At 42.6% G+C, this 12,421-nt stretch overlaps 1 protein-coding gene across 2 annotated transcripts; it reads right to left on the bottom strand.

Moving 5' to 3' along the window:
- Positions 1-6,389: 6,389 nt before the first annotated feature.
- Positions 6,390-11,535, bottom strand: LTO1 (LTO1 maturation factor of ABCE1). 2 transcript variants are annotated; one of them, XM_041459175.1, is made up of 6 exons: positions 11,477-11,535; positions 10,062-10,167; positions 9,161-9,231; positions 8,543-8,660; positions 7,091-8,191; positions 6,390-7,018 (listed from the first exon to the last, which is right to left on the bottom strand). In XM_041459175.1, exons 1-5 carry the CDS (start codon positions 11,515-11,517, stop codon positions 8,123-8,125), a joined length of 405 nt encoding a protein of 134 aa, XP_041315109.1. In that variant the 5' UTR covers positions 11,518-11,535; the 3' UTR covers positions 6,390-7,018; positions 7,091-8,122. The 2 variants fall into 2 exon arrangements, with proteins under 2 accessions (XP_041315109.1, XP_041315108.1); XM_041459174.1 differs by having other exon boundaries at positions 7,091-7,716; positions 11,477-11,523.
- Positions 11,536-12,421: the final 886 nt, after the last annotated feature.

The raw sequence follows: 12,421 nt of genomic DNA, 5'->3' as shown, positions 1-12,421 counted from the left end.
ATTATTATTAATTTTATTCAGAGCTGAACACAGCAGAAACAGCTTATTTTCAGTGGAGATGGTCAAGCTTATAACCTATGTATTTGGTTATTTTTCCTGTGAAAGGATTTCTGCCTTAAAAAAAAATTACGTAAAAGGCCAAGTGCTTCTCCTCCCTGTCACAAATTAGAAATTTGGTATCTGCCTTCTGAGTTTCCCATTGACTAAACTTCACGTTACAACTGATTCTGTGCAGAGAGTGCAGCACAGGAAATGAAAAATGAAACTGCCGAGCTGACTTCTAACATGCTAATAGTTGTCTAGTGCAGAATAAGCTCCTTTCAGGCCAGTTACCACTAGATGGGAAACCACCTGCATCAGAAGAATCCACCACTAGATGGGAAACCACCTGCATCAGAAGAATCCCAGATGAGCTTGTGAGAGCTCGGTGGTATCCCAGTCATTTCAGCCAGAAACCTGAAGCCTGTGTGGTCTGCTGCGAAATCCCAGGTCAGGTGGGTGAAGTAAAACCAGTACAAAGGGGGTCTGCTTTGTTCCTTTTGCAATGGGGAGCTCCTCTGTACAGTGAGTTACACTGGGAGGTGGAAAACACTGAAAGATGACCTGAACTAAACTCACAGGGACTTCAGAAACACATCAAGCCAAAGCTTAAACTGGTCTGGGTCAAAAATGATTAATTTTTTCCAGCATAAAAAAACCCCAAAACTCCAGAAAGAACAAATAGCTTTCTTTTGTATGGCTGATGGCTCATCCTTCTGATCTTAAGTGTTTGAAAACCAAGTGAGGACACACTTAGGGGATCTTTACTTCTCACAAAAATCTTGTGCTGATAAAAACATTAGAGTGATTCACTGAGAAATGTAAACCTGTGTTTGGTTGAATGTGTTAAGTAGGTTTTGCCATTCCCATCTCTTTTATAAATGCTGTTAAACTGACTAAGTGTTGTGACTTAAGTAGGTTTAAGCCCACATAGCTCTATTATTTACATTTTCCTTCTCCTGAACATCATCTCTAAATGCAGACTCCTAAATTTGAATGCTGGGTGAACTATGCCAGTATTACTCACATTGCAAAGGGCAGAAAGACAAGAATGTAGCAAGAAAAACAATTTACTATAGGCTGTAAAAAATATGCACGTTCAGCTAGATTATGCTGTAGCTTATTAAAGGGAAAAGTACTGTAATTTTTTTTGAGACGTACAAAGAAAAACTTCCAACAGACCTCCCAAAAACCTTCCCAGTTCCATTGCTGAATTCAGGCCATTTGACAATCTTGGACCTTTTATGAACACTTAAATTCAAATGCTCTTTATTAAACAATAAACAAGAACTAGCAAATGAAAAAAAGACTCATAATCCACTTTCATTCAAGCACAGCTGGCATTTTAAGTGATAGAAAACTCCGTAAGATAGAGGAGAAAGAGAATGTTGGAGCTGTTGTATTTAAAAGATTCACAGGAATGACCCATGCACATGGACTACATACGCTGAGATTCCTACAATGGGACAATGGCAGTAAAGCTATAAATGATGGCATTTTAATGAATTTTAATGAATTCCTGTTGGCATCATTTTATGAGAAATGTATCTCTTCAGACAAACAAGGTATTTTTATGATCCCACAAATATAATTGCTCGTAGTAATTGCTTTGGCATGGCCAGCATAGATTCCCATGTTTCTAAGTCCCATACCATATTCCAATCCAGTGATGAGAAAGGGATTGCAAATTAGTCAATGGGATTGCACTGACAATGGGACATTTGCCAGACTTCTGATTCTGTTCTTTATGGCCAAGCAGGACCAAATGTAGAAGGAAGGCAAAAGTTACCCATTTGCTTTTTGATTGTCATAAACATTTAGAAATGAAACCAGAAATAGGAATTAGGAATGAAACCAGTTCCTTGCTGATCCTATAGCACCTGCAGAGCCCAACCTAGACCTGTTCTCCTTTCTGCCTGTGTGAAGATGGGCTATTAAAAAGTCTCATATTTCAGGGAATTGACAGGTGTGGATCTCTACCAGCACCAGGCACGCTGAACCAAAGGAGGAATTGTGACATGCAGGGGCCAAGCTTCAAGGCAGGACCTGACACATGGACTGGCCAGAGAAGGAATCCTCCTCTGGATCCATGTGGGGAAAAGAGGTCTAGAGCTCTGAGTCATGCTTGTAGCATGTGCATCACAGAATGGAAATTGCCATCCACTCACCCTTCCCTGCTGAACAAATAAATTTTAGATTTTACGTTGCCAAGTGGTTTTGTTTCATCCATCCCACCTGGCAGCAGCCCTGTGACATGGCTTAATTCCCTCACAAGCCATATTCTGGTCTCTCATTGACAGCCACCGCGTTTGTGGCTGTTTGTGGCTGAGATGTATTTTGTAGCATTAGCAACAGTCTCCAAGGGGCTGGGCTGAGAGGGGCAGATCCTCACCCGAGGCCCACGAAAGCACCGGCAGGGCACTGTGACAACACCCCTGAGCCAGCCCAGGCAGTGACCTGGTGTCCTGAGCCACTCTCTGATGGCAAACTGTCTGCAACGGGCAATTGAGCTTTTTGATGTTTCATTTCTCCCCTTTATTAGATTGTATCACTCCAGATTGTACAAATACAGGGAATTCTTTTTGAACAGCTTTCTTTCCTCCCTGAACATCCACAGACCAAAGTTCTTTACATTTGGCTATTTTAAATATGAAGAGCAAAGCTTCAGCCAATGTGTGCTGTTAAATTTCCAGAAGGCATCATAAATTATTTACTCATAAGTAAACATCATTTCTTCTAAATGTAATACATTTATTTTGTGGGTTTGACTTAATATTTCTGTAGCCATTTCAGTCACTAACTCTGACCATTTAATTCCTTTTAGACAACACATCCGTTAGCCACATTTTTTTTAGGTTTCTCTTTCCATGGAGACCCTTGGACTGCAACGGATCAGAGGGGTTCTTCCCTTATGGATATGACTTTCCAATGTCAGTGAAAGAAGTTTCATCTGCCTTCACTTCTGCATGACAGTGCTCAACAGTGTTGCAGAGCCAGACAATGCAAACCCTTGTGTTTGTGGAACATCCTTTGCAAACAGCTTTCCCACCACCAAAATCAGCCCTCCCATGTTTTTAAAACCCTCTGTAAACCTGCTCAACGTGTCTTCAGGAATCTCTTTCCTCCATGTTTCTGTTGAAGGAGTATTTCAGGCAAATCACAAGGCAAGGCTCCTCGAAAAAGTGTCTCCATGCTTGCTAACACCATTTTTTCCTTTCTCATTCATTTGAGGAACAATGATGCTACTGGAATTTTCTGAAATTTCTCCTCCTCTTAATGCATAAGAGAACTTAAAGAAGACCAAGACATAAAACTATAATAAGCCAGGTTCTCAAAATGTGGTTCTAACAATGTACTTATGGTGAAGCAGGTTAATGCAGTCCCAAACTGTGCTCCAATCATTCTCTACCCAACTCAAGGGTTCTGGCTGTGGCACATCAAATGATGCCATAATCCATGTGGGTTTAGGTTTCCAGTGTACTTGACCACCTGCCCCACAACCAAGGTCTCCTCAGGAAGGAAATACACTGCAGATATAACTCCTAGCTCTGCTAAGAAATGACATTCTCTTCTGTCTATTCTTAGTCTCAGAGTAATCTGCTTTTTAACTTGTATTTCAGAAACTGTCAAGTGCTTATTAACAACAACTTCTGTATGTGTGTGTGTTTTTAACAGAGGTAAACGGGGTCTCAAAAATTCAATGTCTGCACATACATTGCAAAAAAAAAAAAAAAGCAGGCCAGTTTAGAGAACAATGTAGGCATGTGTTTTTAAACTACTGTTCGTGCAGTCTGGTCAGGGCTGTGTGACACAGTATACAGTGTTTTGTCATCCAAGGAATGTCTTTGATCAAGAGTTTATGCAAGAAGAAAAAAAAAGCCATGAAACCCTAATCCGTTCCCACAGTCCAGTAAACGTGAGCTGGACAAACAGTGGACAATAGCAGCAAAGCTTGCTGCTGGAACAATGGCTGCAACTAAAAAAATTAAAGGGTTGCTGACTCACAGTTCCTACTATCAAGAAAGATTCCACATAGTGTTGATTATTCCCCAGAATCCTGAAGATGCTGAAAGTTAAAAAGTGTTGAGATAAAGCAGCAAAATAGGGAGTTAAAATCAGAAATGGAACAGTGGCAAATGCTGAGCTGATTCTGTCTGATGCACAGTCAGGATGCAGGGACTGAATAATCAACGTTCTTTCTGCTGAACATTTTGCTAAAATAAAACTTGATGATTTTATTAAGAACAAGTATCAGTTAAATTCTATCAGACAAGAGGCCACTATTTCAGATGTCACCCTAACAAATTCTGCACAACTTGAATTGTGTAGCTTTCTAATTTTTCCAAGGCAAAAGTTTTATGCCATTTCTTATTCCTATTCAGAAGTCTCCCCAAAACCAGATAGGCAGAATGCTGCACTAGTGCTCAATTAGTTATGGTTACAGAATAGGATAAAATAATTTAAAACATTGTGCAGCAAGCTGCTTTGGAATCAAGTGAAATAATGTCTGAGGTTTTTTCACTTTTCATATATTCCATGGATTTAGGAACATTCTTCCACATTTCAGATGAGCTTAGCGACCATGTCTACTTCCACACAGTAGTGCAGCATTTCATAAGTAGTACTACAGAATTCTAGCATGAAAAATGCTGAAAAAATTTAATGACCACACTTAGGGAATAAACACTCCAGTAACTAAGGTGGGAGCATTCCCAGTGTAAGGTCAAAGAGATATTCAGGTTAGCTACAAATGAACTGACTGTGCAAGCTTACAAAATAGCACACAGAGCTTTTATTATTACTTTTATTATCACCCCAGGCTAGGCTGGTCCTGCACTTCCAAACCCTGGGACACACTGAAGTGCTTCAGCAGTGCTTTGTTCCAGTTGGCCTTTACACATCAGTCCCAGACACCACAACTTGCAACTGGGAACCTGCTGAACTCCTCTCACACCTCCCAAATCCCCTTTTTCCCTGGTGATACATCCACTTCTGTGGGAATGTGTACTGTCACAACTTTATCCATTAAAAAAACAACTCTGGCAGACTGTAAAATGAGAATCTTCATGGTTACTTGCCAAACTATGAAAGCTGAAGTTTTAGACTGCAATTAGACCAGAAGCCATGGTCGTAAGAAGTTGCAAAGGGCACTATTCAGAAGGCACCAAGAATAGAAAGAATCAGAAAACAATACCAGAAATATTAAGTTCTTACTCTAAAGCACTGTGGGATATTAGGGTGCAGGCAGACTTTTGACAGATGGATTTCCCTTTATTCCAATGCAGGAAGTTATATTTCCAGCCAAAGTGTAAATAAGCATTCATAAATACAGGGCAGGTTCAAACTCTCTCTTGCATCTCTTCAAAAATCAAAACTTATATAAATGTTGAAACTGATTTACTGGAAAATTAAAATTCCAAATTTAATCTAACATGGAAATTACCACAACCTTGTTTCAGATAAACAGATCAGGATTCAAATGAGCCAGAGTACCTCTACAGGATTGGTTTTGAAGCAAACAATTGCACACCCAGATTCTTTTTTTTTCTGATTTATTTCACCCATTTCTGCCGATTATAGATATTCACTCAAAGCTGGAATTTGTACTGAAGGATCACCTTAAGTACAGCTGACAAGAAATGGAAAGGAAGTTGCTTAATGAAGACAGAACAAGAATTGTGCTTGGGAATGGTATTCAAAGTTTACCTCTCGGCTGATGCCTCAAAATTCACTATTTCCTGTACTCATCACACATTGCAGAAAGGAAAATTACAACTCTTCTGGACTGCCATGACTTCAGCAGCCTAGCAGTAATGAGCTGTATATCCACCTTCTAATAAAATTCCATATTCCACAGGCTCAGCTGAGAGATGATCACGAAGAGACAAAACAAGCTAGAACACAGCCCAGGCAAGTCAGAAATTGCTGAGTGAAATGTTTCAAACATTCCTCTATAACTACTGAGCTATAAGTAGGGGAGGTGAATGAGTATAGAGATATATTCTTAAACCTTACTTCTGCAAAATTTCAAACTTCTTGGACAATCAGTACCAAGTCGCAATCTCAATGTCCTGCTTTATTAATAAGCAGTATCATAATGTACACGATTGCATATTTTTCAGTATCTTTGTGACCCTAAGACAAAGACAAATGAATATTCTTGATGTAACCTGGGCTATAAATCAGACATACCCAAAACCTCAGCTGTAAATCAGGCATAAAAACACCTCCACAGAATGCTGGGAATGTTCCACTGCCACAGCACTGAATGTGACACAAACCCCCACAAATCACTGCAGAAAACAAAAAAATGGCACTGAAGAAAGCACACAACTGCACATCCAACCGAATTTTGAACTGTACCTCATTTAATAAACCAAACCAGGCCCACACAAGGTGTGAAACAGCAGATATTCAAAAAAACACAGACTCATGGAAGAAGACACTCCATCAATGTGTCCACACAAATGAAACTTAATTAAAGACCTAATTAAAAAATTAAAGACCTAATAGATAACCCTAAACTTGGTATATCCCACCTGGAAATCCTGGTTGATACAATATTTATAGTTCAGCATATACACATGTATTTATATAATAATTTACTATAATTTTATTTTTTAAAAATACAACTAAAGCAATACAAGAAAATTAGCCACCAAAGCAATTTTCCAAATAACAGTCACCACCTGACTGCCAAAGACCCCTTCTCTCCTGAGCTGAACAAAAAAAACTGTGTTTGATATAATCTCTGGAGCAGCATCTTGGCTTGTCACTCACATATCACACACTTCTATTAAACAAATAGAATAGAGCTCTCATAACCCTGCCCTTGCTTTTACAGACATTTTTGCAAATGAGGAAACAAGTAAAAATTAATTCCTACCTCAGTGTTACTTCTTTGCAAAGATATTCTCCACATAATTAGAATTATCATGAGTGTGTATGTTCTGTACTGTCTATTTTAACACAACTTCACCTACACAAATATTTACACATAATTAGAATTATCATGAGTGTGTATGTTCTGTACTATTTTAATACACTTCACCTACACAAATATTTGTGAGCTCCTACAATCCCACATATCCACTAGATGGCTCTGACACTGCCTGTGTGTATCAAAATTCATGTGTAAAACAGTTAAACAAACCAAAAACCTCAGTCTGTCTTCATAAGGCTGAACCGTGCCGTGCAGGCAGAGCCAGACACACACAGGGTACAGCTGGTAAAAGCTGGAATTCTGGAATTCCTTACTGGAAGGCAAAGACATCCAGCAGCCCAAGCCAAAGCCTGTTCCAGGTACTCCTCTCAGCTAGCACAGTTAAACACACGCAGCTGGCAGCATGCATTGACTTGGAATGAGACTGAAGTGGTCACTTTTCAAGGCTGGCACATAAAAAGCTGGTCTGTGTAAGGGGTACTAATAAATACAGACAATGAGGATCACAACTCTCCTGGCAGTCGTGTTTATCTCACCCACCATTTAAACTGGTGAGTGAGGGAGGGATTAGATTTTGTGCAGTTTGCTCCCTTCCCCCTACCAGTCTGCAAAACTATTGGAAAACCAGGTGCAAATTCCATATTCTGAGCAGGTATCTTCATCCTTCTCCTCTGCTTTCTGACATCCTCTGTCATTCCATCTTCTCCCCACAAAAATGTTTCCTGCTGCAAAGCCTGCAGGAAATTGATTTTATTTTCCTTCACCCACAGCATGTACACATTGTGCAAACTGAATGATCTGCATACACAGATTTTTAAGTAATAGACATCCTTTAAACAAGGAAACTGTGCAAATGCTTATTTTCCTTTTGAGGAATTATCAGTAAAAGACTAGGAAAGAATTAAAACAAATATTTCTATTTAACAGATTTACACACTAGCGTGTGTAATATCCGAAATAAAACTTGAAGATAATAAATGTTAAATAATATTGCAAGTCCAGTGATTTTTCACTTCCCCTTTAACATCTCTTCACTATTTAGATTTTTTTTTCATATAAAAGTAGATAGACACTTTTCCAGATCTGTTCTTTTAATGGTTTTTTCCTTCGGTCATCCACGATTATCTTCATCTGTTGCATTCAAAATGTTAGTGAAGATCTCTCATTATCAATTCTAAAATCAGACTGAATATTTAGCATTGAACAAACCTAAAAAGGAATACACAGAAGTGTTTCAAAGGGTCTGTTTTTCAAGAAGAATGTTCAACAAAACTCCCCACTGCTCCATTCCTCTTCTTCTGGTCCCACTTGTAATTCAAATTGTCAAAGATTATTTCCAAATTGCTTTTTAAATATTTTTTTCCTTTATTTTGCATTTGTTATTGCTTGGGAAATTTTCAACTATCAAGGATTTTCACTTAATTTATCTCACTTCAAGTATTTTGCTATGATTGCAGAATAGGAACAATAACTGCTTCACAAAATTTTGGAGTGGCTTTAGGAACAAAGTATCTTAAAAAATTAACTTATGTGCTAAAATTACAACTTAATCCTACAAACCTGTTTAAATTTTCCTCTGATTTTTTCCAGATCTTCTTGCAGCTTATCATAAGTGGGGTCTTCATATGGGAATTTTTGAATCATCCCTATTAACGAATCCAGAGCCCTTATCTTTTTTCTAGAAAAAAACAAAATTAATCAAATCAAAAGAAAACCCAATGACCCTCACACAGGAGTTTTTGCAATCCATCAATATAAAAATTATACTGATATATAATAATCTAAAGCACAAAACCCAGGCCTCCATCCTTCTTTAATTCAACTTCTCCCATTCAGCCCATTGTCAGGTGTGTTCTTAAGTAAGAAGATATTTATATTCTTAAATATTATCCAAATATTCTTAAATAAGAAATTATCCAAACTAGGAATTATTCCAAATTGGGAATTAAGCACAACTGACAGATTTAAGGCTTCCATTTCAACTTACCAGTCCAAAGCTCAAAAATATTCAAGAATCAACAAAAACACTTTACATAACTGGGCAAAGTAAAGAAATGCAACCAAAAAGACAATTCTGGCAGACAGATTAATCAAAATGGGAAATGGGACAGAAAAAAAAAGATAGGAAGAGAAGAATGGAAGTCACAGTGAAATGACTTTAAGCCTTTTTAACCTCACCTGTTCTTTTCATCTGTGCATTTCTGGAGCAGACACTGCCACGTCAGGGCAAACCCAAGGTAGCAACCAATCTAAAATTAATTAAACAGAGTCACAAGGGGAAGAAAAAACCCCAAAGGACAACAGAGCATAGACAGTGGAACAAAAATAAAGCACTACACTGTATCTCACTCTTCAGGAAACTAAACCCTGGGTACACAAATGTGTTTCCAAGCTGGAAAGGCTGGCAAGTATAAGGTTACCCAAGCCACCCTCTCACTCGATGTGTCTAATCCTGCCTCCCTCTCAGAGTATGAGGAGATAACAGGAATTCTCTCTTATGGTCTGCCCAGGACCATTTTGTACAAACCATCCAGCTCTGGAGACTGCTGTTTGTCATTCTCATTCTGTAGCTGTGACAAACTGGAGTGGGCATATGGGACAAGCTGAGGTGCCATCCTACCAGTCTCCAGCCCCTGAATTCCTAGGAATGCTTATTGATGCAGGTGTGCCAGCACACAGAGCTGGCTCCATGTGCAGAAGAGGAACAGTGCCACAAACCCCCACAGCATCACAATTAACAAAGAGCTCACAAGACACACAGAACTACCTCTTTATGTCTCAAGATTCCATGCTTTCCCTAAGCTGGGCCACAGCAGATGGTACTGGGGGACAAGAGGGCCTTTAACCATAAATTTGGGAAAAAAGATTACCAAAGCTCCATACAGCAAATAAGCTGAGAAAACACAAGTGCATCTGCTGAACTCTCCAGCTCAGAACAGCACCTTCAAAGCAGTTTTATGGGAACTCCTGGACACACACAGAGCAGTAAAACACAGCAGGCCTCAGTCTCAAAATTTCTGTGTGGCTGTCATTTTGTAACAACAAGAAGATTCCAGTGCTGAAGAGTCTCCCCGTTTACCTCCGAGCCGGTCCTGGCTCCACGGAGTGCTCCGTACCTCCTGCCCTCAGCCATTCCAGCGTGGCTGCCCTCTGCCAGCCCCTCCTGGTAGCCCTGCCCGTGGAACCTGGGAGTGCAGAATCACAGCTTTGTTAATCTCCTGCCAGCCCCTCCTGGTAGCCCTGCCCGTGGAACCTGGGAGTGCAGAATCACAGCTTTGTTAATCTCCTGTCCAGCTCACACGGCACACCAGTGGCCCCGGGCAACAGAAACGTGCATCGCCTCCAAAGCTTAGAAATACCACACAAAATCAATTTAAATTCCAGAATCACAGGCTTGGTTGGATTGGGAAAGACCTCTGAGATCATCCAGTCCAACCTTTGAATGATCATCACTGTGTCAACCAGACCAGAGCCCTGAGTGCTACATCCAGCAGCTCCTTGGACACTGGATGAAAATGGTGACTCCAACAGCTCCCTGGGCAGCCCCTTCCAAGGCCTGGCAACCTTTTCCTTTAAGAAATTCCTCCTTATGTCCAACTGAAACCTCCTCTGGTGCAGCTCGAGGCCACCTCCTGTTCTCTTGTCACTTGTTACCAGGGAGCAAAGTCTGGCCCCAAATGGTGGGCTCCTGTCAGGGAGTTGTAGGGAGAGAGAAGGTTCTCTCTGAGCCTCCTTTTCTCCAGGCTGAGCCCCCCCAGCTCCCTCAGCCACTTCTCACCCAACTTGTGCTCCAGAGCCTGCCCTGCTCAATTCCCTTCTCTGGACACACTCCAGCACCTCAAAGCCTTTCCTGTAGTGTGGGACCCAAAGCTGACCCCACAATTCAAGGTGGGGCCGCGGCGGTGCCCAGAAGAGGGGGATGGTCACTGCGCTGGTCCTGCTGGCCACACTACTGCTGACACATGCCAGGATGCCATTGTCCTTCTTGGCTACCTGTTCACACCCAGGCTCGTGTTCAGCAGCTCTGGGCCAGCACCCCCAGGCCCTTTCCCTCCGGGATGCTCTCCAGGAACTCTCCCGCTATGCTGGAGCGCTGCAGAGGGTTGAGGCGACCCAAGGGCAGGACCCGGCACTTGGCCTTGCTGGCCCTCACCCCGCTGGTCTCAGCCCCCCAACCCGGCCTGCCGGCGCCCGTCCCACTCTGTGCTGAGATCAATTCCCTTGGCAGCCTGTCCCAGCGCCCGGCCATCCTCTGGATGAAGAGCCGTTCCCTGATGTCCAACCCAAACCTCTCCCGACCCAGCTTCAGGCCGCTCCGCGCCGCTCGCTCTCTCAGAGAGGCGAACTTTCCCCGCCCTCCTCCTCGAGCTCAGCGCTCGCCCTCCTTTCCCTGACGCTCGCCTGGCAGCTCCCAGAGGGAAGCAGAGGCCCAGGGCAGCCCCGCGCTGCCGAGAAGCCGCTCTGGGGCCGCTCCAGGTCCCGGTGTCCCCTCACCTGTGCTCGGCCATCACGATCCCATCGAACAGGTCGGCCATGGCGGCGCGAGGCACGCCGGGAGCGGACGGCGCGCGGGAGGAGGCGTGGTCCGCAGCCACCGGTCACGCCCCCTCGTGGTAAGCCACGCCCATACGCCACCACGGCGTACGGCCACCAGGGGGCACCCGAGCGCCGCCGCAGATCCCGGCCCCGGCCGTCCACGGGGAAACCTCCGTGTCCCAAAAATCCCGCCCCATGTCCCAAAAAACCCACCCAGTGTTCCAAAAATCCCACCCCCGCGTCCCGGAAATCCCACCCTGTCGCTCAAAGCGTTGTCTGGACGCTCCCTGAGTTCCGCCAGCTGCGACCACTGCCTGGTGCGGAGCGTGGTCCAGTGCCCGGCCACCCTGTGGGCGAGGAGCCTTTTCCCGATAATCCAACCTGACACAGCTTCAGGCCACTCTCTCGGCTTCTGTCTCTGGTCATGGAACGATAGACTTTACACATCTCTCTCACGTAATATTGGTATCTGTGGCTTTCAAGAAGTGTATTTTTGGTGCATATGCCCACAATTTTTCCCTGTGAGGGTGGTGCGGCCCTGGGTTGCCCAGAGAAGCTGTGGATGTGCCATCCCTGGAAAGTGTCCAAGGCCAGGTTGGATGGGGTTCAGAGCAACGTGGAAAGGTGTCTCTGCCCCTGGAATGAAATTATAATCTTTAAACACCTTTCCAACCCAAACCAGGCTGTGATTCTAAAACATAAATATTTTTGGTGTTAATACCCACCCAAACTAGAACTGCAGTGTGCTGTTCTAGGCTGCTCTATTAAAATACTTACCAATTGTTACACATCAACACTGGTCAAAGGAAACATTTACACTCATTTACAAGCACGTGTTTTAAAGTTAGCTTATACTATTATTTTCCAGATACTTAATGAAAATGTGTTTCTGGGTCACAGAAT

This window comes from Pyrgilauda ruficollis, unplaced genomic scaffold (genome assembly GCF_017590135.1).
Source record: "Pyrgilauda ruficollis isolate IOZ18807 unplaced genomic scaffold, ASM1759013v1 scaffold132, whole genome shotgun sequence".
In the NCBI taxonomy this organism is placed as follows: Eukaryota; Metazoa; Chordata; class Aves; order Passeriformes; family Passeridae; genus Pyrgilauda; species Pyrgilauda ruficollis.
Note: the sequence above shows the minus strand (reverse complement) of the source record. Positions and strands in the feature narration are given on the sequence as shown.

Bases quoted from the DNA above. Each gene is read 5' to 3' on its own strand.
- LTO1 (XM_041459174.1), bottom strand. From the start codon at position 11,517: ATGGCCGACCTGTTCGATGGGATCGTGATGGCCGAGCACAG. The intron at 10,168-11,476 runs GTGAGGGGACAC...CTGCACTCCCAG, and splicing joins ATCGTGATGGCCGAGCACAG to GTTCCACGGGCAGGGCTACC. The intron at 9,232-10,061 runs GTAAACGGGGAG...AATTAATTTTAG, and splicing joins GAGCCAGGACCGGCTCGGAG to ATTGGTTGCTACCTTGGGTT.